Below are 27,004 nucleotides of genomic sequence, written 5' to 3' on the forward strand. Positions count from 1 at the left end.
CGTTACCATATCCACACCTTAGTAATAAAGAAGTAAAAGTTCCACCAAAGAGCAGTGTGGATACAGCACACTGCACACTACATTCACACTCACAAGTTACGTATCAGTGATGGAGGGATAAAAATAATGTTCAACTAGTGTGAGTATCCTGACTCAGCACTTTGCCTCATATGGATGTACCAACCCCATCCCGATACAATACTAATAACAAACACGTAGATACCTTTACCCTGACACAACATTCGGGCCATTTGTTTTTGTTATATTTCAACTTTCGAACTTTTGAACTGATAACTGGGTGAACTGCGAGCCTTGGGACACGAGACGAGAGCTGCATCCACTCAGTCGCTATTATAAGTCTCAATAATATCAACAAAGGTTCAATCTAATGACTAATTTATGTTAGAAGTATCTTCAACTGGTCATCAATTGTCACTATCACTGGTAACACAAGATCAAGTTCTATCAAACTCTCGCTGGTTATCAGTAACTGTCAAAAACAAGCATCATCATATGTAATTATTTCATTATGTGCAATTACGTCTTACTCTGCCTTAATCGCTTGTCCGTTAAGCAATTTTTCAGAGGAGATAAGCTTCCCTTTTTATCGCTGCCAAAATTCTACCATTAGTAAAATTGCTTGTCGATTGAGTATTGCCGGGTATTCAGCCATGCAATATTAGTGTGGTCAAGCGGTCAATTATAGTACTTTGTTGTTATCTTTATCACGTAAGTACTTGTATTGTGCTGCCAACTCTGAGATTAATCACGCTGAAGGTTGGTGTTAGTTTTTTATTACAACCCGCTGTCGGTCCCTCTGGCGCGAGGCTATTACTGACGCCGGGCCATACTCTCCATCTTTATCACCTCTAGTTTGCTTACTAATACATCCTTGAAATATCGTCATATATTCAGTCAGGTCCACAATAATGCGCAGCAGGTGACCATCTGGTGCCATAACCTCTTGCTAGTGTCAGTCATATACAGTATATCCCACATTCTTGGTCTTTAAAACACATTTTATTGTACCCGGTACCTAAAGCAGTTGTTGTATATTACTTGGGGAATATCATCAAAAACGTATTAATCTTGGAACATGAATAGTTAAATAAATTACAAAAAACCGCACATTATATCAGGATTTTCACAAACACTTGCTGGAGATGTGCCGTGTGGACACTGATCACTGATAGTGTTCAGTGTGTTGTTGTGAATCGTTGTGCCAGTACATGTCTCAACCCCGTGATGGTGACTGTTGACTGCGAGAACTTTACTTCTTCTAATTTCAACAGCTGTTTACCCAAGAAACCGATGTCCTGTGCTTTAAGACTTAACCCACTGTAGCACGTCTCTACATTGTAACAATAACACACTGTATTGACACTAGTAGTGGCCATCATATTTCGTGTTCGTGGTTTTCAAGATGGATACGGACTCGTGTATGTGTGTGACCTTCATGTACGATGTATGCGAAAGGCAAAATTGAAACAGCTGTGGCCGCGAGATAGTCACACTTGAATAAAAATAAAATGAAATTGTGCTTACACGACAATACCCCGTGGCGGCAATAAAGTGCGATACTACAACCTATAGAGAAAAAGTGTTAACATACCAAAATATAAATCAATGTTAATTTTGGAACAAAGTCCCATTAGGTATATACAGTACCGGTGCTTATTTTTCGGATAATATAGACATAATTCTTCAGTCCCACCAGCTGTCACCCTAAGTTACCTAGTGCAAGAATCATTTAAGAGACACTAAAATACGGGGGAGTATTACCATACCCTTGTGAAGGAAATGTGCTGTAAAGTCCAGGACCACTGACCACACTCACAATTTACATACCAGTGATGGTGGAATAAAAAGGTTCACGAAAGAATGAACCATCCTGCCTCAATGTTAGCCTCACACAGATGTACAAACCCCGTATAGTACTGAGTGTAACACTAATGACAAACACGCGGATCTCTACACCCTGAGCAGCCAGACAAAATATAATGTACCACAATCTTAACTCAATACTGTACTGAAGTATGTGATCCCGGTCCTGGCTGGTGATACTTCATGAAGCAAGGATCATATAGATGATTCCTGCCTCGACTGACCACTCATACTATATAAGGGACAAATGTTCTAGGCCAAATAATCCCGTAATTTCCAGAATTTACAACTCAAATCATCCTCATTATCAGAGGAATAATGGCTGAGGAGAATCTCCAAGAATACCAACAAAAGAATCCAACAACAAAACATGGATTGATTTAAAAGAAAAACTGAAAATTTTCTCATTAAGTTGTAAGAGAATTATTGAGGCATGATGATGTATTGGTCAGTCAGTTCCTCGTCCAGTACGTGACAGGCAAGCAGCCAAGGATCAGATGAACAATCAAATGGTGGACCCTCAATCTGGACACCCTTTAGTCACCTTTTATTAGAATCTTATAGTATTCCAGCAAACCTCAATAAACTAAAGAATGAGACCTGCGATGCCAATATTAATACCATAAAAAATCTCGGATATAGAAATCTCAGGTCAGGATGTCAGTAACAGGGAAAGCACCGGGTAGTGGGGGGAGGGGAGGGGAAGAGGAGGAGGGTACTGAGACTTGCTCCTGTGTGTGAGCCAGGTGGGATTATTGAAGTGAGAGGAAAGGGAGGGAAGGGGAGGGACTATCGATGAAGGACACATGCGGGTCCTTTCTGAGGTGAGGAGGAGATATAGTATAAAAGGAGGGAAGCACTCGAGTGAACAGTACACTCACTCCACCATGAAGCTCCTGGTGAGTTGTCTCTCCTCTTCTCTTGAGTGTGACCATCAGGACGAGCCAGTGTTAAGCTCCACAAACTCGAACAGTTACTCGGGATGTTGAAATGTGATGTTAGAGTGTGAGGCGACTAAGTGATGAAGTGTTCTCCACCAGCCAGTCGTTAGAGGATTAACTCGTGTACAGAGGAAAGAACTCCCAGAAATAAGGTTTAGGCAAATAATTCATGGTGACGTTCCAGATGTTGTGTGCATTGTAACTGCACGACGAAGACAATAGCTAACTTTGTTATAGATCCAGATGACATTAGACTGTACCTACATTATATTGCGCGTTAACATCCAGTGGACTAAAACTTCAACTGTTGTATCAGCTGTGGAAACATGAGTAGTGACTGAGATATATTAGCATTTATAGTATCAACAGTAGTGAATAAGACCTGTGTAAACTTCGGGACAATATTAGGTTAGGGTTTAACTTTTTGACTATTGTATACAAGTCTGTTAGTTTGTAGGTCCAGATTTTAATCCATTTTGAAATAGGATAACCACTACGCATGGAACAACAAGTGTTGTCAATATACTGTGCAAGGTAGTAAAATTTACTGATAAGTTTTCCTTATTCCACAGATACTGGCGGGTATGTTGGCAGCGGCCACGGCCGGCTCACTTCAGAGCTACAGCTTACCAACACCCTTTGGCTCTGGCTTCTCCACCGGCAGCTCATCTACCAGTTTCGGATCCTCCCTTGGTGGCACAGGATTTTTTGGGGGATCAGGGTTTTCTGGAAGTTCAGGGTTCTCTGGAGGTTTAGGGATCTCTGGAGGTTCAGGGTTCTCTGGAGGTTCAGGGATCTCTGGGGGCTCAGGGTTCTCTGGGGGCCCCGGCCCGTTTGACAGCAGCTGCGGAGGAGGGCAGGTTCGTCATGTGGACGGCAGCTGCGTGACTCCTCAGGTCACCCGAAACTTGTTCCGGTACAGAGTTCCTCCAGCAACCCCGATCTTGGGTGCACGACCAAACGTTCCTCCACCAAGAGTTGAGGACAATATACTCTTCATCGAATTTCCAGAAGAACTCTTCAACCAAGAACCCATTGTGGTACCACCACCACAACAAAGAAACGTTGTGTACGTCCTCAACAAGCGGCCTCACCAAGATCACACGGTTGTCCACGCACCGGGACCTGAACAAGCGGCTCCTGAGGTGTTCTTCGTCAACTATGCTGAGGGCGAGAACCCGACATTACCCAGTGGTGGAGACCTCCAGTCCGCCCTCAGCTCAGCCTCTGACGGTAGCGGCGAACTGGTCGGTAGCAGTGGTGGCAGCATTAGTACAAGTGGCCTTGTCAGCGGCGGTGGCAGCATTGGCGGTGTCAGTGGCAGTGTTAGTGGTGGTGGGAGCGGTGTATATGGTTTACCCTAAGAAGAAGTGTCCCCTTCTGACACCAGAAAATTAATGTTGTCTTCAAATTTGTTTCTCACTTACGGAGCATCGGTAAATGTTAACGCTTCGACCATATCTAGTGAAGATAATATAATGTTATTTATTAGAAAAAACAATGAATAAACATAATACCATGTAATTATTTCTTAATATCCTACGAGTAATGACACTAAGTAACCCAGAGTGAATAATAAGTTGTCGAAAATAGTTTAACGGATAGTTAATATTTATAAAATGAAAAAGTAACAAAGCAAATGAGAACAACTTAAACTTTTAATATTTGATACAGGTCTCAGAATTTGCTGAAAATGATTGTGGTGTCTTTTTTAATTATTTAAATTTCGCGTGAGTCATTGAAGGCGAACTTCTATGTATATAGAAATTTAATTTTATAAAAAATGAATGTCAGAACAAGTTATATATTGGATTAGCTAGCAAGGCAGGTTTCTCTTGTTAAAAGCGTACAATGTATTCCTTTGATTTTAAATTCAAGTTGTGAAGCAGATACATCTTCCTGAGGCAACATTAACTTACGTCCACCACACTGTTCGTTAATGAGGATGTCCTGTTACCTGCTGGGTGTTACCACAGTGATATTACCATTAATTACTGAATAAAATGAAAACCGGGAAGTTAAGTCATGTTACCAAATACAAACACAACCTTTCATATCTCAGTTAGTTCAATACAGTAACTGAGTGCTTTTTGGTGAACTAAGTCCTCTTCTTAACAAATCCCCGGGAAGTTTACGCCACTTGTATTTTGCTAACTGGTGTTTACCCAAGGCAATTATCTTAAAATTATTAACAGTGTCATTAACAGAGCGTAAATACATCACATTCTAGGGAATAATTAGTGTTTTTATATCATACATTTAACAAAAATTTTCAAGCAAAAATAAAGCGACCCAGCTCACAAAGTAGTACTCATTATGAATAAAGTTACAAATGAAAATAATGTGAATAATGATATCAACAAGAAATTTTGTTTATATTAAAAATCTAAAAGAAAATGTTCACCTCTTAATGGTGTTTAAACAAAGACAACTTGCGTCAGTTCGTTGTAAAAGCTCGCATCATATATCGTGTTTACGAGGCTGCTGATACGTGCGGGAAGCAGCAGGTCCCAGAGGACCTTCTGGCATCTTTCGATTTTAATTCTCATATCTTTACGTTCTTCACCAACGGACTCTAACAACCCCGATAATACTTTCTGATAATCAAATATCATAACAAAATAATTAAATTCATTGCATAATTCTGCCACCCACAGTTTATATAATATTAATGTATTTCCTTTGCTACTTGGGAATTTATTTATTTTTTAATAACAATTGATACATCACCCAACGACCTGAAAATCTGCACAAAAGTCATTTGAAAATTCGTACAAAACAACTTAAATATTAACCATAAAGAATTTTGAAACATGTGGCAGGTGTTTGCTCAGTCGCCATCAACAACGGTACTCTTGACATCAAAGCCGCCGGTCACATCTTCCATATCTTCTCATTTATGAAAATAAATGGAATTATATTTTTATTCAAGCAAGGGTATATTCACTTTTACAACAGTTTGTGCAGCTGCAGCCCCTCACACCAAGTTGAGATGATTGGCTTAGTTATCGAACGCTGCCTCAGGTCTAGAGGCAGGAGCCACTTTTCTGTATACTACTGTATGTATGTACAATGTTTCTTGCTCCAATGTGACAATAAATTATATGAATGGGTAACACCTAACGGGATGAAATGATCTTAACTCTCCGATCTTCCCACTGAATGATAAGTGAAAGTAAATATTTTCCAAAATTAGTTTGTTTCACTTGTCACCACAATATCACCTTCAATATCCTGACTACGGTCACATGATTCTTATTAAATCAATACGTTTACTTCCTTCACATTAATTAAATTATGCGCAGTAGGCAGAATAAGCTTAATTTTGTCCAATATTGTACGAAAAACTTGCAACTTCGTTTCCAAAAGTCTCATGAACAGGGTGCAGCCTACAAGCCGGTGAACTAAGTAAAGGTAAAATATCGAATATGGGAAGTGCACGACTGAAACTCCCTCAAGTGTATCCCTATAGCATTACCAGCAACACTGATATGTCAACTTCAACAAAACGTAATTTTTTTACGTTATGATTAGCTCTATGATCATCAACACGTCGAACACTGTACTGTACAAGGAATAAAAATACCTGACAAAATTGTCGTATTTCAATTTTATATTAAATCTCTTATAACTTGACACGTCCTCAGGCATCTGCGTGCTGCTACTTGGTTAAAAACAAAGGAAAGGAAAACTGAAGCATTATATTTGTATTGTTTCTTCAACAATGATATAAAGTGTAGAATTATCTTCACAGGCGTGACCTCGTTAGATATAATATATATTTACACAAGTACAAGAGCCTTTCTTATTGATGTCCTGGAAACTGGGTAATACAACCTTAAGAAGCATCTCTGCCTCTCACATCAAAGCATTACAACTTTCCTTTTTTCCAACACACTCCACGTGAAGCATATTCTTCGTAGCCTCAGAGGTGCCTTGTGTCTCCCATGAAAGGCTCCACAAATTCATTTGTTATGCAGATTACCAGCCGAGTGACAAGGTATTGTGTCCCTCCCATCTTGATACTCCGGTGACCTCTCATTTGTTATGCCAGTCATGTCTGTTGGGGTCAGAAGACACCACTAATGAACATCTGCTTTAGTGTATAGATATTGACCTCGTGTTCTCTCACCCCTTGTAATCCCTTCCTTTTATATCAACGATGCGATCCTCAGCCAAAACCTGCAGAAGGGAGTACAATATATCCCGCTACATATTATTTACTGGAGGTTGTAATGCATGGTTCAGTTTTGTGGTCAGCGAGTCGACACTGGCACTAAATTCAATGTTTGTACTTCCAATTTTTCATCATCACTCCTCACCTGACTACTCAAGCAGCTACTCCCCTAACAGAATTGAACATGCAAATATCTTTTTTTCTAAGGCATTGATGACATAAAATACTTTCAACCTGCTGAACATTTAAGTTAAGCCCTAAATTATCCGAGTGTATACGGGTCAACTGGATCTTGAAAATTTTTACTATAATTAAGCCCTGTGCTGAAAGAGGGTAGTGTGTGTGTGTGTGTGTGTGTGGAGGAGGGGGGGTTATTATGCTGTGTCCATCCTCCCAATGTTGTGTTTTGACTTGTCTGTATTTGTCCATAGTCGTCTGAGTTTTAGCAAAATTAATCATATATATTTGAAATTCCCTGTGAGTTAATATGAGAGCTTTTAATTTATAGAATTTAATTGCAAAGTCAATCTTTTTTTTTTATTTGAAATCAAATCCAGAGAAATTTAAAAGGAATACTGCAGCTAGTGTTTTCTCTTCCATAAAGTACCAGTAAGGTGGTGCTGTGCTGTAGTAAATATTCTCATTTACTATACTCATTAGAATAAAAACTAAATAAAATATTACATAAATGGTGTAAATGATGTCTGAAAATTAATTCAGAGTTTGTTGGTGGAGTAGTAGTGTGCTGTGTGGTGGTAACTTGAAATCCTCCTCCAGCGTGTGACAGACAGGTGACACTCATCAGGTGGACGCAGAACAGCTGTGATGTTAACAAACTCCACATTCCTCTTCCACTTTTATAATGGGTCAAGATGTCAGTAACAGAGAAAGCACCAGGTGATGGTGGTGGGTACTGACAAGTGATCCTGTGTGTGCACCATGTGAGATTACTCAAGTGAGAGGAAAGGGGGCGGGGAGGGGGTTAGGAACTTTCGATGGAGGACACATGCAAGTCCTTGGGAGTATATAAAGAGGGAAGGACTCAAGCGGACAGTACACTCCACCATGAAGCTCCTGGTGAGTTGTCTCTCCTCCTCTGAGTGAGACCATAAGGACGAGCCAGTGTTAAGCTCCACAAACCCGGGCAGTTACCCGGGATGTAGATATTTCATGTGTTGTTGAAGTGTGAGGCGACTTATTGATGAAGTGTTCTTCATCAACCAGTCGTCTGAGGAATAACTCTTGTGTTCAAAAAGAAAAGTTCAAAAATGAAATGTTGTACAAATACTGATAAAATGAGATTCAGGTGTTTTGTGTGACTAACACTGATGCAGGCTTGGGGTTACTTTGGTTAGATATAAGTGAAAGTTACAAAATAATTGACTTAGGATTTTTATATTCAGTTAGGAGTGATCAACACAGTGCGAATAGTCCATCATCACGAACGGGATACAACTCTGTGTCAGTAGCCACTGCGGAGAAAAGGTAGTGGTTTTACCGGGTGCTGATAAGGAGATTGTGGTATTACGAGCAACGGAAAATTACTTTTTTTTTAACATCAAACATATTTTTATCATGTTACAAGCCACATTTTTTTCCATAATCTACCTTTACTTGTTTCAATTTATTAAATAAGCAAATTATGGTATGATTTTATATTAATTATGAGACCCATATGTTATAGTGATATGATAATTCTAAGATTTACACAATATTTTCCACAGATTCTGACGTGTATGTTGGCAGCGGCCACCGCTGGATCACTTCAGGGTTATAGCCTGCCAACACTATCTAGCCCTAGCTTCTCTGGGGGCTCAGGGTTCTCTGGAAGCTCAAGGTTCCCTGGGGGTTCCGGGTTCTTTGGAGACTCAGGGTTTTCTGGGGGCTCAGTGTTCTCTGGAGGTTCAGGGATCTCTGGAGGTTCAGGGTTCTCTGGGGGCCCCGGCCCGTTTGACAGCAGCTGTGGAGGAGGGCAGGTTCGTCATGTGGACGGCAGCTGCGTGACTCCTCAGGTCACCCGAAACTTGTTCCGGTACAGAGTTCCTCCAGCAACCCCGATCTTGGGTGCACGACCAAACGTTCCTCCACCAAGAGTTGAGGACAATATACTCTTCATCGAATTTCCAGAAGAACTCCTCCACCAAGATCCTATTGTGGTACCACCACCACAACAAAGAAACGTTGTGTACGTCCTCAACAAACGGCCTCACCAAGATCACACGGTTGTCCACGCACCAGGACCTGAACAAGCGGCTCCTGAGGTGTTCTTCGTCAACTATGCTGAGGGCGAGAACCCGACATTACCTAGTGGTGGAGACCTCCAGTCCGCCCTCAGCTCAGCCTCTGACGGTAGCGGTGAACTGGTCGGTAGCAGTGGTGGCAGCATTGGCGGCACTAGTGGTATTGTTAGCGGCGGTGGCAGCGGGATCTCCTCCCCGTCTGGTCTGTACGGTCTTCCCTAAGTCACCCCGCTCCCCGCCCCTCACACATATGCCTTAACTGTAGAGCTTCATGGCTGGTGTATTTAAGGTCGATAGTAAATGCTGTTATTGTTGCCACATCTTGTGGTAGTTATATATTGCTATTTATTCTTTGTTGAAAATGTTTTTATCTTTAATAATCGCCTCTGGTATGCCAAGCCCACCAAAATGTTACAAGGATAATAAAATGTGAAATAGTGTTCTTAACATATTATTATCCTCTTCGTTTATATTAATAATAAATGATGATAAAGCAGATCCCTTATTGTACGTTATTAGCAATAACTGCCAGAGATAAAACAGAAATTCATAAATAATAATGAAAATATACTTACACGTGTATTGTAATAGAGCAATCACACCAGATTATGTTCCGGACGTAACATCCAGGTACTGTAGTTATTGGCTTTGGTCTGGCACTTCTCCGTGGCTCTCAGACAGCCGTTTCCTCCACATAACCTTTACCTATTTATGAAATATGTACCCAAGTGTAAAGAGTATTCCCTATTGACTGTATCTATTGTTTAAGAGCAAAACTAATAACACATCCCAAATCCGATGTCCGGATGAATTAAATGACCAGGATTTAATAATAACACGTCACCCCATACGACTCAACATATTATTTTCTTTACTTGTAATAATCAGGACGTCATTCGCCTTCGTCAGTATCTAATATTAGTTGTTTATCGAATGTGTAACGTCGTCAACAATTGGTGTCGATACCAACTGAAAAAAGAATGTGAGGAGGACCCCAGCAAGTACATCAATTCTTAACGAAAATACACATTAACATGAGTCTGTACACAAACAACAGGTGAAAACTCCTCCTCTTCCCTTTAAATTTATGAAGCAATGGCACATACACTTAGTAACTTTCCAAGCTCAAGTGTTTTATGGTAGAAGAAAACATAATCACATTGTTTTCAGAAGTGATGATGACAGTGAGGGAGGCTGCTGCGTCACATCATGCACGGATCAACAACCTCACCTATTATACAGTAAATCTTTGGGTCAAGCGATATTATTTACTTTAGGTTCCACAATGCGAGTCTTGTTTGACGTGTTGTATTGGTGTTCCATCCAGTACTTATTTGTTTGCGAATTACGACTTGGAATTCTTACTGCTAATGCATATCTCCTTTTATCAGTTTCATGTTAATAACAGTGTTTACATCTCGCGACTCTAAAAGTAGATCCCCAGTTGGCCAAAGATGATCCATTAGCAAATTTCCTAATATATACAAATAAGAGAATCCACCTCTACAGATAGACCTAGCATGAGCCACTTCTATGGACTCTGGCGGTTAAAAAATTTATATATATATATATATAGTGTTTTCAAGGTGTGAAGCTGCATTTAAGAAGGCTCGAGATGGGGGGAAAACCCTTAGTACTCGGAAAAAGACTCCAGATCCCAGACACGTATTTTATGTGTTCATCGGGACACTGGCGAGGCAACAGTCTGGAGAAATGATGAAGAAACATATTCACTTCCTTTCCAAATTTTCGGGTATTAAAGATTATCCAGTCGGAAGTGTCAGGGGCATTCGCATATTTCAGTTAAAAATAAATAAATAAATAAATACTAATGAAACCTAAGTGTGGTAAAGTCGCGAGCCAGAGGTATAGTAGAGATTTAATAAATTTTAATATAAGAAATGTTTCCACGATAAGAAACATGTTTTAATTTTCACTAGAAATAAATGATTTCCCTGAATTCTTTTTATTTACTTTTTTTTTTACCTTTTGTGAAATGCACAGGGGAACTATCAGCTGGGCCGGGCGATGTTGGTGACCATGTTTGTTTGTTGAGGCTAAACAGTCGGTAAAAACCAACGGAGCTGAACCCACAAACCTTATATACCTTTTATGTTAGGTTAAGTTAGGTCAAATTAGGGCAGGTTAGGATGTTTGATTAAGTTAGGTTATTACACTAGGCTTAATGTTACGTCAGATGAGGGTAGGTTAGATTAGGTTAGTTAGATTAAGTTAGGTTATGTTAGGTTAAGTTACATCAGATCAGGTTAGGTTAGGGTAGATCAAGTAAGGAATAGTTTAAGTCTGTTAGGTCAGGTCAGGTTAAGTTTGGTTTGGTTAAGTTAGGTTAGGCCAGATGATATTGGATTAGGCCAGGTTAGGTTAGGTTGAGTTAGGTTAGACCAGGTTAAGGAAAGTTAAGTTAGGTTAAATCAAATTAGGTCACATAAGGTTAGGGTAGGTTAGGTCGGGTTAATTACGTTGAGCTGGATAGATTTGGCTACTTTGTTTCATCTGTCAGATATAAATTGGTATCTAACATCACGGCGCTCACTGTGACACATGATTAAAATACCCCAAAAATTACTTCAGGAAACTATAATTAATTCTTTAGCACCAAGAAACATATTTTTGTTGTGGATTTGTTTTCATAATGAGTAGTTATACTTAATAAATACCGGGATATATTAAGTGCGTGAAGAGTCATGAACTTAAGTCCTCTATACGATTTGACTCCAAACTGTTGAAAGGAAAGTCTCCCAACTGCTCATCTGCCCACAGATGGCGTTGTAGTACCTTGCACATATTTACAAACAAGAGTGAAGACACATTTGCTGGCAACTGTACCGGTATGATCATTATTTACAAACACAGAGAATGATGTCATGGGCAGACACAGATCATACTTAACATTATTAAAAAAACTGATGTATTGACTATGAGCTGCTAAGAAGCATCTACCCATTGGTAATTTAAAAACAGCAAATTTATCATTTTAAATTCAAATTCGAGAAAGCCAATGAGGGCGCATGAAAAGATAAATGAACGCAAAATTTACATTTAAACAAAGCTTTTAAGAAAATTACTTGTGAATTTGTTGACGGATGAATAGTGAGGTGTGTGTCGTGTGGAGGTGAGCCGAGGCCCTCGTCCAGCGTGTGACAGGCAGGTGACCATCACCAGGTGGACCCTGGACAGCTGGAACATTACCACAGCTAACACCATATTCCTCTTCCGAGCTCATTTGGAAAAGATTACAGTATAACAAATAATAACTTATTATTCATTTAGAGAAAAGGTTAACATTGAAGGCCCTTACCAATGAGATAAAAATAAGATAAAAATACAATAATCAAAACAAAATAAACAAATAAGAATAAAAAAAAAAACATTCAGGTCAAAACGTAAGAGGGAAAGTAGGTGGCGGTCTCTTGCATGCGTCAGATGAGATTCTTGAAGTGAGAGGAGAGGGAGGGAAGGGAAGGGACTATTGATGAAGGACACATGCAAGTCTTTGAGAGTATATAAAGAGGGAAGGACTCGAGTGGACAGTACACTCCACCATGAAGCTCCTGGTGAGTTGTCTCTCTTCTTCTCTGAGTGTGACCATAAGGACTAGCCAGTGTTACGTTCCACAAACCCGGACAGTTACCCGGGATGTATATACGTGAGGCGACTTAGTGATGAAGTGTTCTCCACCAGCCAGTCGTCTGAGGAATAACTCTTGTGATCGGAAAAAACTAATTAATTACAAAGAGCTGCCAAAAAAACGATAGTGTCGGTCCAGGCGTTCTGTGGCTATCTGTTACCGACCACTTCACACGGGGTTCCTCTAACAGTATTAGAGTACACGTTGCAGATTGTTAAAATGATTCTTTAAATGTTCAATGTCCTAAGATTGTTTCGTGTATGAAGGAAGTTATAATAATATTTACAAAGTTTGAAAAGCTTTTACGGTGTTACAATAACTCTGCTGGTAGCCAAAAAGGAAAGTAGTGAGTGTTGATATTTGTGAGTATCCACGATGCTGATGGAGTGTTCACCGGGCAGAGACAATAAAGCCATGGAAATAGTCTAACTGTTGATGAATTTACAGGATATTTCACACACTTGCTTACATTCCCTGAGATACTGTACGTTTCGAGTGGCAAGAACAATGAATGTTTGATCATTGTCTTAGTAAAAATATGATGCAAATACTCACGATTGTAATACTTGGTTTGCTGCGCGTGAACAAGAAGGCGGCATCGTTATCCTGACCAAAGATACACGCATATCCAGGCCAGAAAACAAGACTTAAATTTCGCGAAATTTCAAGAACGTTATTAATAAGGAAAGCTTCGGTTAGGTTAGGTTGATTTTTCGTCAATTTAGGTTAAGTGGAGGTTACGAATACTGAGCACCGTGTAAACAATCGATCATCATCAAAATCAAAGACATATAGTAAGAGCCACTGCCATAAAACATTGTGGTAATATTAATACTGGTAAGGTCGTCAGTGGTATTACAAGCAACGGAATATAATTTTCTTAAAAATCGCGTTTTCATATTTCATGTTTAACAGAATGTTTTTACTGACATTTGTTTTTTTCCTATATTTTATTATCCTATTCATAGTGTGGGTGAGAAACAACTGACACACGGGTGAGCCTCTGTAGCCTTATGTTTGTCGCCAGTCCTACTTAGCTAGTTTCTTGTATATTCAGCTCATGTTAATATTTAAAAGCAATTAAGACATTAACATGATATGGTGATAATGACGATTAACCTGTAATATGTATTCATATTTCCACAGATACTGGCGAGCATATTGGCAGCGGCCACGGCCGACTCACTTCAGAGCTACAGCCTACCATCACCCTCTGGCTCTGGCTTCTCCACCGGCAGCTCCTCTACCGGCACAGGATTCTTTGGGGGCTCAGGATTTTCTGGGGGCTCAGGGATCTCTGGAGGTTCAGGGTTCTCTGGAGGTTCAGGGATCTCTGGGGGTTCAGGGATCTCTGGAGGTTCAGGGTTCTCTGGGGGCCCCGGCCCGTTTGACAGCAGCTGTGGAGGAGGGCAGGTTCGTCATGTGGACGGCAGCTGCGTGACTCCTCAGTTCACCCGAAACTTGTTCCGGTACAGAGTTCCTCCAGCAACCCCGATCTTGGGTCCACGACCAAACGTTCCTCCACCAAGAGTTGAGGACAATATACTCTTCATCGAATTTCCAGAAGGACTCCTCAACCAAGATCCTATTGTGGTACCACCACCACAACAAAGAAACGTTGTGTACGTCCTCAACAAGCGGCCTCACCAAGATCACACGGTTGTCCACGCACCAGGACCTGAACAAGCGGCTCCTGAGGTGTTCTTCGTCAACTATGCTGAGGGCGAGAACCCGACATTACCCAGTGGTGGAGACCTCCAGTCCGCCCTCAGCTCAGCCTCTGACGGTAGCGGTGAACTGGTCGGTAGCAGTGGTGGCAGCATTGGCGGCACTAGTGGTATTGTTAGCGGCGGTGGCAGCGGGATCTCCTCCCCGTCTGGTCTGTACGGTCTTCCCTAAGTCACCCCGCTCCCCGCCCCTCACACATATGCCTTAACTGTAGAGCTTCATGGCTGGTGTATTTAAGGTCGATAGTAAATGCTGTTATTGTTGCCACATCTTGTGGTAGTTATATATTGCTATTTATTCTTTGTTGAAAATGCTTTTATCTTTAATAATCGCCTCTGGTATGCCAAGCCCACCAAAATGTTACAAGGATAATAAAATATGAAATAGTGTTCTTAACATATTATTATCCTCTTCGTTTATATTAATAATAAATGATGATAAAGCAGACCCTTATTGTACGTTATTAGCAATAACTGCCATGATAAAACAGAAATTCATAAAAAATAATGAAAATATACTTACACGTGTATTGTAATCGAGCAATCACACCAGATTATGTTCCGGACGTAACATCCAGGTAGTTATTGGCTTTGGTCTGGCACTTCTCCGTGGCTCTCAGACAGCCGTTTCCTCCACATAACCCTTACCTATTTATGAAATATGTACCCAAGTGTAAAGAGTATTCCCTATTGACTGTATCTATTGTTTAAGAACAAAACTAATAACACATCCCAAATCCGGTGTCCGGATGAATTAAATGACCAGGATTTAATAATAACACGTCACCCCATACAACTCAACATATTATTTTCTTTACTTGTAATAATCAGGACGTCATTCGCCTTCGTCAGTATCTAATATTAGTTGTTTATCGAATGTGTAACGTCGTCAACAATTGGTGTCGATACCAACTGAAAAAAGAATGTGACGAGGACCCCAGCAAGTACATCAATTCTTAACGAAAATACACATTAACATGAGTCTGTACACAAACAACAGGTGAAAACTCCTCCTCTTCCCTTTAAATTTATGAAGCAATGGCACATACACTTAGTAACTTTCCAAGCTCAAGTGTTTTATGGTAGAAGAAAACATAATCACATTGTTTTCAGAAGTGATGATGACAGTGAGGGAGGCTGCTGCGTCACATCGTGCACGGATCAACAACCTCACCTATTATACAGTAAGTCTTTGGGTCAAGCGATATTATTTACTTTAGGTTCCACAATGCGAGTCTTGTTTGACGTGTTGTATTGGTGTTCCATCCAGTACTTATTTGTTTGCTAATTACGACTTGGAATTCTTACTGCTAATGCATACCTCCTTTTATCAGTTTCATGTTAATAACAGTGTTTACATCTAGCGACTCTAAAAGTAGATCCCCAGTTGGCCAAAGATGATCCATTAGCAAATTTCCTAATATATACAAATAAGAGAATCCACCTCTACAGATAGACCTAGCATGAGCCACTTCTATGGACTCTGGCGGTTAAAAAATTTATATATATATATATATATATATATATATATATATATATATATATATATATATATATATATATATATATATATATATATATATATATATATATATAGTGTTTTCAAGGTGTGAAGCTGCATTTAAGAAGGCTCGAGATGGGGGGAAAACCCTTAATACTCGGAAAAAGACTCCAGATCCCAGACACGTATTTTATGTGTTCATCGGGACACTGGCGAGGCAACAGTCTGGAGAAATGATGAAGAAACATATTCACTTCCTTTCCAAATTTTCGGGTATTAAAGATTATCCAGTCGGAAGTGTCAGGGGCATTCGCATATTTCAGTTAAAAATAAATAAATAAATAAATAAATACTAATGAAACCTAAGTGTGGTACAGTCGCGAGCCAGAGGTATAGTAGAGATTTAATAAATTTTAATATAAGAAATGTTTCCACGATAAGAAACATGTTTTAATTTTCACTAGAAATAAATGATTTCCCTGAATTCTTTTTATTTACTTTTTTTTTTACCTTTCGTGAAATGCACAGGGGAAACTATCAGCTGGGCCGGGCGATGTTGGTGACCATGTTTGTTTGTTGAGGCTAAACAGTCGATAAAAACCAACGGAGCTGAACCCACAAACCTTATATACCTTTTATGTTAGGTTAAGTTAGGGCAAATTAGGGTAGGTTAGGATGTTTGATTAAGTTAGGTTATTACACTAGGCTTAATGTTACGTCAGATGAGGGTAGGTTAGATTAGGTTAGTTAGATTAAGTTAGGTTATGTTAGGTTAAGTTACATCAGATCAGGTTAAGTTAGGGTAGATCAAGTAAGGAATAGTTTAAGTCTGTTAGGTCAGGTCAGGTTACGTTTGGTTTGGTTAAGTTAGGTTAGGCCAGATGATATTGGATTAGGCCAGGTTAGGTTAGGTTGAGTTAGGTTAGACCAGGTTAAGGAAAGTTAAGTTAGGTTATATCAAATTAGGTCACATAAGGTTAGGGTAGGTTAGGTCGGGTTAATTACGTTGAGCTGGATAGATTTGGCGACTTTGTTTCATCTGTCAGATATAAATTGGTATCTAACATCACGGCGCTCACTGTGACACATGATTAAAATACCCCAAAAATTACTTCAGGAAACTATAATTAATTCTTTAGCACCAAGAAACATATTTTTGTTGTGGATTTGTTTTCATAATGAGTAGTTATACTTAATAAATACCGGGATATATTAAGTGCGTGAAGAGTCATGAACTTAAGTCCTCTATACGATTTGACTCCAAACTGTTGAAAGGAAAGTCTCCCAACTGCTCATCTGCCCACAGATGGCGTTGTAGTACCTTGCACATATTTACAAACAAGAGTGAAGACACATTTGCTGGCAACTGTACCGGTATGATCATTATTTACAAACACAGAGAATGATGTCATGGGCAGACACAGATCATACTTAACATTATTAAAAAAAACTGATGTATTGACTATGAGCTGCTAAGAAGCATCTACCCATTGGTAATTTAAAAACAGCAAATTTATCATTTTAAATTCAAATTCGAGAAAGCCAATGAGGGCGCATGAAAAGATAAATGAACGCAAAATTTACATTTAAACAAAGCTTTTAAGAAAATTACTTGTGAATTTGTTGACGGATGAATAGTGAGGTGTGTGTCGTGTGGAGGTGAGCCGAGGCCCTCGTCCAGCGTGTGACAGGCAGGTGACCATCACCAGGTGGACCCTGGACAGCTGGAACATTACCACAGCTAACACCATATTCCTCTTCCGAGCTCATTTGGAAAAGATTACAGTATAACAAATAATAACTTATTATTCATTTAGAGAAAAGGTTAACATTGAAGGCCCTTACCAATGAGATAAAAATAAGATAAAAATACAATAATCAAAACAAAATAAACAAATAAGAATAAAAAAAAAAACATTCAGGTCAAAACGTAAGAGGGAAAGTAGGTGGCGGTCTCTTGCATGCGTCAGATGAGATTCTTGAAGTGAGAGGAGAGGGAGGGAAGGGAAGGGACTATTGATGAAGGACACATGCAAGTCTTTGAGAGTATATAAAGAGGGAAGGACTCGAGTGGACAGTACACTCCACCATGAAGCTCCTGGTGAGTTGTCTCTCTTCTTCTCTGAGTGTGACCATAAGGACTAGCCAGTGTTACGTTCCACAAACCCGGACAGTTACCCGGGATGTATATACGTGAGGCGACTTAGTGATGAAGTGTTCTCCACCAGCCAGTCGTCTGAGGAATAACTCTTGTGATCGGAAAAAACTAATTAATTACAAAGAGCTGCCAAAAAAACGATAGTGTCGGTCCAGGCGTTCTGTGGCTATCTGTTACCGACCACTTCACACGGGGTTCCTCTAACAGTATTAGAGTACACGTTGCAGATTGTTAAAATGATTCTTTAAATGTTCAATGTCCTAAGATTGTCTCGTGTATGAAGGAAGTTATAATAATATTTACAAAGTTTGAAAAGCTTTTACGGTGTTACAATAACTCTGCTGGTAGCCAAAAAGGAAAGTAGTGAGTGTTGATATTTGTGAGTATCCACGATGCTGATGGAGTGTTCACCGGGCAGAGACAATAAAGCCATGGAAATAGTCTAACTGTTGATGAATTTACAGGATATTTCACACACTTGCTTACATTCCCTGAGATACTGTACGTTTCGAGTGGCAAGAACAATGAATGTTTGATCATTGTCTTAGTAAAAATATGATGCAAATACTCACGATTGTAATACTTGGTTTGCTGCGCGTGAACAAGAAGGCGGCATCGTTATCCTGACCAAAGATACACGCATATCCAGGCCAGAAAACAAGACTTAAATTTCGCGAAATTTCAAGAACGTTATTAATAAGGAAAGCTTCGGTTAGGTTAGGTTGATTTTTCGTCAATTTAGGTTAAGTGGAGGTTACGAATACTGAGCACCGTGTAAACAATCGATCATCATCAAAATCAAAGACATATAGTAAGAGCCACTGCCATAAAACATTGTGGTAATATTAATACTGGTAAGGTCGTCAGTGGTATTACAAGCAACGGAATATAATTTTCTTAAAAATCGCGTTTTCATATTTCATGTTTAACAGAATGTTTTTACTGACATTTGTTTTTTTCCTATAATTTATTATCCTATTCATAGTGTGGGTGAGAAACAACTGACACACGGGTGAGCCTCTGTAGCCTTATGTTTGTCGCCAGTCCTACTTAGCTAGTTTCTTGTATATTCAGCTCATGTTAATATTTAAAAGCAATTAAGACATTAACATGATATGGTGATAATGACGATTAACCTGTAATATGTATTCATATTTCCACAGATACTGGCGAGCATATTGGCAGCGGCCACGGCCGACTCACTTCAGAGCTACAGCCTACCATCACCCTCTGGCTCTGGCTTCTCCACCGGCAGCTCCTCTACCGGCACAGGATTCTTTGGGGGCTCAGGATTTTCTGGGGGCTCAGGGATCTCTGGAGGTTCAGGGTTCTCTGGAGGTTCAGGGATCTCTGGGGGTTCAGGGATCTCTGGAGGTTCAGGGTTCTCTGGGGGCCCCGGCCCGTTTGACAGCAGCTGTGGAGGAGGGCAGGTTCGTCATGTGGACGGCAGCTGCGTGACTCCTCAGTTCACCCGAAACTTGTTCCGGTACAGAGTTCCTCCAGCAACCCCGATCTTGGGTCCACGACCAAACGTTCCTCCACCAAGAGTTGAGGACAATATACTCTTCATCGAATTTCCAGAAGGACTTCTCAACCAAGAACCCATTGTGGTACCACCACCACAACAAAGAAACGTTGTGTACGTCCTCAACAAGCGGCCTCACCAAGATCACACGGTTGTCCACGCACCAGGACCTGAACAAGCGGCTCCTGAGGTGTTCTTCGTCAACTATGCTGAGGGCGAGAACCCGACATTACCCAGTGGTGGAGACCTCCAGTCCGCCCTCAGCTCAGCCTCTGACGGTAGCGGTGAACTGGTCGGTAGCAGTGGTGGCAGCATTGGCGGCACTAGTGGTATTGTTAGCGGCGGTGGCAGCGGGATCTCCTCCCCGTCTGGTCTGTACGGTCTTCCCTAAGTCACCCCGCTCCCCGCCCCTCACACATATGCCTTAACTGTAGAGCTTCATGGCTGGTGTATTTAAGGTCGATAGTAAATGCTGTTATTGTTGCCACATCTTGTGGTAGTTATATATTGCTATTTATTCTTTGTTGAAAATGTTTTTATCTTTAATAATCGCTTCTGGTAACCCAAGCCCAGCAAAATTTTATTAGCATAATAAATATACTATGAATGATGCCCTTTAACATTCATTTATCCTTTTCCTTATGATATTAGTATATAATAATAAAGCAAACTATTACAATATATTGTTGAAATTAAAATTTGAGTTAAAAAAAAACAAATTAGCAAATACGAGAGTAACTATACACTTACGGGGGAGTGTATCGTACCATGTTGTGGATTTGGGTTTGTGTTGAAAGCATTGAGGTACTGGTACTGACTGTGACTGGGATTTCATAGCCGTTTTCGGAGCTTGTGGTAATACGGCTGCCAAAACTGTTTCCTTCATTTAACCTTCACTTATGCATTAAAGACACACTCTACCTACTGTACATACATTCAGCAATCCCCTTTCATTGCACACTCGCACCAAAAAGTATCGGTGCAGGGTGAGATCGACGAGATCCGAAACGATACGTATACACTGTGATATGTCGGGAAGGTTGGTAAGTGTATCCTCATAACCCCCCCCCCCCTCCACTAGGTGTTGCCATATGGCTGACAATCAGGGCTGCCAACATACGGCTAGAACAACTCGCCTTTCCCAATACCTATCGTCACTGGTCTCAAATTGTTCACACTACAGTATGCACCGATACTTTTTGTTGCGAGTGTACCTACCGTTTTAAGGTAAAAGAAGCAGCCCCACTCCTAATAACATACCCAGGTGAACAATTTGACTAGCTCACATTAACAACAATGATGTGTGTTGTTTCTAAGTCATCATACAAAAAACGAAAGCAAATTAACCTCTCCGGTCACATTTTTCTTTAGTTATATAACAATTAGGACGTCACTTGCCTTCGCCAGTATGTTACTGGTTGTTCTCACGTCCGTACCTAGTGGTAATTAAGAGCAGAGAAAAGCACGCTGCTTTCCAACAAACTCTGACATTTTAACATAAAATTCCATGTACTTGAACATGAGTTTGTACACGAGTAACTAGTGGAAAGGTTGAAAAATATGAGTCAAAATAATCTTGAGCCAAAACTACAAACAATAAATGGCACGACCCACCCAACAAAAAAATATCTAGGGGATACGAAGAAAGTAATATGTACTACTGCATAATTATAATATATGACGTAATGTGTGTTTTTCAAAATCATTTTTGTGAAATAATACAAAACAATATTACCTGAGAACAAGCATTTTTTTTCTATTTATGAGAAACATAAGCCACCCATTTCTCTAAAACAAATAAATGAAGTTTAAGCTCTCGAAATTATGAAACATTTTTGCTGCAACTCATGCATATGTTATTAGGCCTAATAAAATAGTGTGATACATCCGAAAGCTAATTCCCACAACTCATTATACTTAAACCAATCAGAATTGGGGCTCATTTGACCAGTTGCCGAAGGGGAAGTAACCATAATGTACTGTACTACTGTTGCTCTCTTAAACCTAACCCCTGGTGCATACGGGGTCCTCTCTGTGCCAAGTAAAATCGTCTCGAGTTAGCCAAATAAAATGTTAAAAGTGGCGTCTCTGTAGTGAAGATGTTAAAAGACGTGTGGGTGAACCAACGTTGTCTCCATTAGACTTTTGGCTAAAGTAATGTATCAGAACATCTCCGATTTATTTATATTGTTCCTTCGGTGTTATTTTGTGACCTAAATAAAGTTTTGTTTTGTTTTTTTTACATTTTATAAATACGGATCTCTTTATTAGGTTAGTATATCTACATTGTCTTTATCATGTTATTTCAATGTGAACTTGTAAGACGATTTTACTGAATAAATATCCATCTATTTACTCTGGATAAATACTTAATATACTGCATTGATTTGAGTTTATCTTGGTGTGATCATCATCTATTAGGAAGATTAACGGAGTCATCATAATAATTCTAACTTGTATAAATTTTAATGTTTAATAAAAGTAAGATGAATGAACAATCATTCTGCCATATAAAAATACACACAAACAAGACAGAAAAGGTTAACATACAAAACTAAGCATAATTACGTGTACAATAGATTTTACAGTCGCCGGAATATGGCATCTATATTGTTGGTGCGGTACAGAGACACCTCTAGAATAATAATACAAACTATTAATGCATGAACGTTAATTAACATCATTGTAAACATGGTATGATTCACCACAAGTCAAAATTATGGCTTAACGAACACTTATGAAACAGTAGATACGTCATTGCCTTGTTCACTAACCACTATTTATGTCAGAGGCAGCCATTGATGAAGACTGAGGAAGCAGATAAACATAACATTTACATTAATACAAAACGCTCAATAAATTGACTTGTGAGTTAGTTGGTGGATGAGTAGGGAGGTGTGTGTTGTGTGGTGGTGAGCCGAGGTCCTCGTCCAGCGTGTGACAGGCAGGTTACCATCACCAGGTGGACCCTGGACAGCTGGAACATTACCATACCTAAACACCATACTCCTCATCCAAGCTCATTAGGGATAATATTACGGTATCAAATCCAACAACTGTTACCATACAATAATAAAAAAAGATGACATGCACAGGTCGGAGTTATCAATAAAGCTTAAAAAATAAATACATAAACCGATCGTAAAAAAATTGCAGGTCATAAAGTCAATAAGAGGGAAAGTACCTGTTGGTACCCGAGTGTGCGTCTGGTGAGATTATAGAAGTGAGCGGATGCGGAGTGAAGGAGAAGGAGTTTTGATGAAGGACACACGATGGTCTTTTGTGAGGTCAGTAGTTGTAGTATAAAAGAAGGGAAGGACTCGAGAGGACAGTACACTCCACCATGAAGCTCCTGGTGAGTTGTCTCTCTTCTTCTCTGAGTGTGACCATAAGGACTAGCCAGTGTTACGTTCCACAAACCCGGACAGTTACCCGGGATGTATATACGTGAGGCGACTTAGTGATGAAGTGTTCTCCACCAGCCAGTCGTCTGAGGAATAACTCTTGTGTACTGAGACAAAGGTGACCAACAGTAGTCACTAGTTGCGTTAAGCCGCACTTGAAAACTTAACATACCTCAATGCGAAAACACATTTTATTTATGCCAGGAAATGCGGGCAATGGGTCAACCAAATAATTTCATAAAGAAACAATTCTACCAGGAGTAAAGCTGATGCAGAGAACTAACTGACGGTGTATAAATAAGTAGTTCCCCACATATGTAAGATGATACTTGTGCCACCAGTGTACCACGTCAACAGTTATGAAATTGCGCTTGGGCAAGTCTCTTAAACAATGAACGGAGTCTTTCAACGTTACTTATCTGAGAATGTGGTAGAGACAATGCTTATGTAAACGGTAATTTATATTAATATTTACACATTCTGGGGGGCGTAGGGTTGGCTTACCACTGATAATGATGGTAAATTAAAGTTCGGCGTTATGGCTGCACTGGAAGTGACCGGGAGTCATTGTCCTCAGAAAAGAATAAATTTTTATGAGTTTTGTTTACATGACTCATCACATTCTTTGTTTTATAAAACAAAGTAAATTAGATTTTTTCTTTGTCTTACCTTTTTTTTCTGAATTAAGTCCTATTTACCCAATTTTATTATACATGAAAAGACGTGTTTTTATGGTGGTAATGTTACCTAAAAAAATACATATTTTTCCAGATACTGGCGTGTATGTTAGCAGCAGCCACGGCCGGCTCACTTCAGAGCTACAGCCTACCAACACCCTCTGGCCCTGGCTTCTCAGTAGGCAGTTCCTCTACCGATTTGGGATCCTCTGCTGGCGGTACAGGATTCTTTGGCGACTCTGGAATTTCTGGTGGCTCTGAATTTTCTGCGGGCTCAGGGTTCTCACGATTCTCTGTTGGGTTAGGGATCTCTGGAGGTTCAGGGTTCTCTGGAGGTTCAGGGATCTTTGGGGGTTCAGGGTTCTCTGGAGGTTCAGGGATCTCTGGAGGTTCAGGGTTCTCTGGGGGCCCCGGCCCGTTTGACAGCAGCTGTGGAGGAGGGCAGGTTCGTCATGTGGACGGCAGCTGCGTGACTCCTCAGGTCACCCGAAACTTGTTCCGGTACAGAGTTCCTCCAGCAACCCCGATCTTGGGTGCACGACCAAACGTTCCTCCACCAAAAGTTGAGGACAATATACTCTTCATCGAATTTCCAGAAGGACTTCTCAACCAAGAACCCATTGTGGTACCACCACCACAACAAAGAAACGTTGTGTACGTCCTCAACAAGCGGCCTCACCAAGATCACACGGTTGTCCACGCACCAGGACCTGAACAAGCGGCTCCTGAGGTGTTCTTCGTCAACTATGCTGAGGGCGAGAACCCGACATTACCCAGTGGTGGAGACCTCCAGTCCGCCCTCAGCTCAGCCTCTGACGGTGGTGGTGAACTTGTTGGCGATAGCGGTGGCAGAGGTGGAGGCACTAGTGGCATCGTCAGCAGCGGTGGCAGTATCGTCGGCGTCAGTGACTTTGTTAGTGGCGGTGGCAGCGTCAGTGGCATTATCAGCAGCGGTGGCAGCATCGTCGGCGTCAGTGATATTGTTAGTGGCGGTGGCAGCGGCACATCCGGGACCTCCGCCCCTTCTGGTCTCTACGGTCTGCCCTAGGAAGATGAATCCCACACAGGCGCCGTAACTGTAAAGCCTTCATGACTCTTCTTAAAGGCGGCAGTAAATGTTATTTCTATGGTCATATTTGTGGTAATTATATATTACTATTTATTCTTTGCTGGAGATGTTTTTACCTCTAATAATCAACTCCAGTAAGCCAATACACACAAAATATTACGAAAACAGTAAATAATATAAAACAGTTCCTTTGTACATGATTTTCCTCTTCAGTCATAATAAATATAAGTGAAAATAAAGCAGATCATTCTTGAATACTGTGAAGATTGAATACGGGAGACGAAGATAATTTTGCAGGAATATCAAAAATGTGCACAAAAGGACGTAAGAGTAACTGTGTCTACGTGTTGTTCCTCAGTTCTCACGCCTTGTGGATAATGCTACGACTGAGGCTGTTTCCTCCAAATTACCTTTAAAATTATAATTATTTGCTAAAATTATACAGGGTGCTTAATAAGTAACGCAAAACACAGAAGACAATGACCATGTACTGTACACATATATCTTCAGAACCCGAAAATGAAAAATTAGTCTGCAAGAGATCCATGGATGACCCCTTGACCTAATGGACATAATAGTGTCACTGATTATGTAAATTAGGGGATCATCTCACATAGATAACCGACAATATACCCGTTTAAGTTTCTTTTTCAGGGATAGTTAACTTCTTTTCTGAAGGTTTCAATTTTACACAAAAGTTTATAGAAGACAAACGCCAAACGACTGGCACAGGACAAACAGATGGCATGAGTCATGACAATTCCCTCTGGCCTATGGCGGCAGAGGGGTTATAAACCTTGTCTGATGATGTCGTATTTGTCTGCTGGTCAAGTCCTCACCCATGTGTGACAAGGGGAAGGCCTCATCCATCTGTGACAGGGGGAAGTCCTCACCCATATGTGACAGGGGGACGTCCTCACCCATATGTGACAGGGGGACGTCCTCACCCATATGTGACAAGGGGAAGTCCTCATCCATCTGTGACAGGGGGAAGTCCTCACCCATATGTGACAGGGGGACGTCCTCACCCATATGTGACAGGGGGACGTCCTCACCCATGTGTGACAGGGGGACGTCCTCATCCATGTGTGACAGGGGGACGTCCTCACCCATGTGTGACAGGGGGACGTCCTCACCCATGTGTGACAGGGGGGTGGCCTCATCCATGTGTGACAGGGGGACGTCCTCACCCATGTCTGACAGGGGGACATCCTCACCCATGTCTGACAGGGGACGTCCTCACCCATGTCTGACAGGGGGACGTGACAGGGGGACGTCTCACCCATGTGTGACAGGGGGTGGCCTCATCCATCTGTGACAGGGACGACCCATGTGTGACAGGGGACGTCCTCACCCATGTGTGACAGGGGACGTCCTCACCCATATGTGACAGGGGACGTCCTCACCCATGTGTGACAGGGGAAGTCTCATCCATCTGTGACAGGGACGTCCTCACCCATGTGTGACAGGGGGTGGCCTCATCCATGTGTGACAGGGGACGTCCTCACCCATGTCTGACAGGGGACATCCTCACCCATGTCTGACAGGGGACGTCCTCACCCATGTCTGACAGGGGGACGTCCTCACCCTGTCTGACAGGGGGACATCTCACCCATGTCTGACAGGGGACGTCTCACCCATGACAGGGGACGTCCACCCATGTGTGACAGGGGGACGTGGCCTCATCCATCAGGGGACGTGTCTGACAGGGGACATCCTCACCCATGTCTGACAGGGGACGTCCTCACCCATGTCTGACAGGGGACGTCCTCACCCATGACAGGGGGTGGCCTCATCCATGTGACAGGGGACGTCCTCACCCATGTGTGACAGGGGTGGCCTCATCCATCTGTGACAGGGGACGTCCTCACCCATGTGTGACAGGGACGTCCTCACCCATGTGTGACAGGGGACGTGGCCCATCCATGTCTGACAGGGGGGACGTCCTCACCCATATGTGACTGGGGACGTCATCACCCATGTGTGACAGGGGACGTCCTCACCCATGTGTGACAGGGGGGCCTCATCCATATGTGACAGGAGACGTCCTCA

General features: G+C 41.2%; 5 protein-coding genes across 5 annotated transcripts; all 5 read left to right on the forward strand.

The window, feature by feature from the left end:
* Positions 1 to 2,720: 2,720 nt before the first annotated feature.
* LOC121864302 (pupal cuticle protein 36-like) lies at positions 2,721 to 4,349 on the forward strand. The gene is made up of 2 exons (XM_042363392.1): positions 2,721 to 2,783; positions 3,398 to 4,349. Exons 1-2 carry the CDS (start codon positions 2,772 to 2,774, stop codon positions 4,187 to 4,189), a joined length of 804 nt encoding a protein of 267 aa, XP_042219326.1. The 5' UTR covers positions 2,721 to 2,771; the 3' UTR covers positions 4,190 to 4,349.
* Positions 4,350 to 8,052: 3,703 nt separating this feature from the next.
* On the forward strand, positions 8,053 to 9,684 carry LOC121864303. The gene is made up of 2 exons (XM_042363393.1): positions 8,053 to 8,079; positions 8,727 to 9,684. Exons 1-2 carry the CDS (start codon positions 8,068 to 8,070, stop codon positions 9,462 to 9,464), a joined length of 750 nt encoding a protein of 249 aa, XP_042219327.1. The 5' UTR covers positions 8,053 to 8,067; the 3' UTR covers positions 9,465 to 9,684.
* Positions 9,685 to 12,733: 3,049 nt separating this feature from the next.
* Positions 12,734 to 15,010, forward strand: LOC121864304 (WAS/WASL-interacting protein family member 1-like). The gene is made up of 2 exons (XM_042363394.1): positions 12,734 to 12,817; positions 14,038 to 15,010. Exons 1-2 carry the CDS (start codon positions 12,806 to 12,808, stop codon positions 14,788 to 14,790), a joined length of 765 nt encoding a protein of 254 aa, XP_042219328.1. The 5' UTR covers positions 12,734 to 12,805; the 3' UTR covers positions 14,791 to 15,010.
* Positions 15,011 to 18,136: 3,126 nt separating this feature from the next.
* Positions 18,137 to 20,414, forward strand: LOC121864305 (WAS/WASL-interacting protein family member 1-like). The gene is made up of 2 exons (XM_042363395.1): positions 18,137 to 18,220; positions 19,441 to 20,414. Exons 1-2 carry the CDS (start codon positions 18,209 to 18,211, stop codon positions 20,191 to 20,193), a joined length of 765 nt encoding a protein of 254 aa, XP_042219329.1. The 5' UTR covers positions 18,137 to 18,208; the 3' UTR covers positions 20,194 to 20,414.
* A 2,716-nt stretch (positions 20,415 to 23,130) lies between these two features.
* On the forward strand, positions 23,131 to 25,137 carry LOC121864306 (keratin, type II cytoskeletal 2 epidermal-like). Its single transcript, XM_042363396.1, has 2 exons — positions 23,131 to 23,157; positions 23,978 to 25,137. Exons 1-2 carry the CDS (start codon positions 23,146 to 23,148, stop codon positions 24,929 to 24,931), a joined length of 966 nt encoding a protein of 321 aa, XP_042219330.1. The 5' UTR covers positions 23,131 to 23,145; the 3' UTR covers positions 24,932 to 25,137.
* The last annotated feature ends 1,867 nt before the right edge of the window (positions 25,138 to 27,004 follow it).

Source organism: Homarus americanus, unplaced genomic scaffold, assembly GCF_018991925.1.
Source record: "Homarus americanus isolate GMGI-L3 unplaced genomic scaffold, GMGI_Hamer_2.0 scaffold26351, whole genome shotgun sequence".
NCBI classification, from domain to species: domain Eukaryota; kingdom Metazoa; phylum Arthropoda; class Malacostraca; order Decapoda; family Nephropidae; genus Homarus; species Homarus americanus.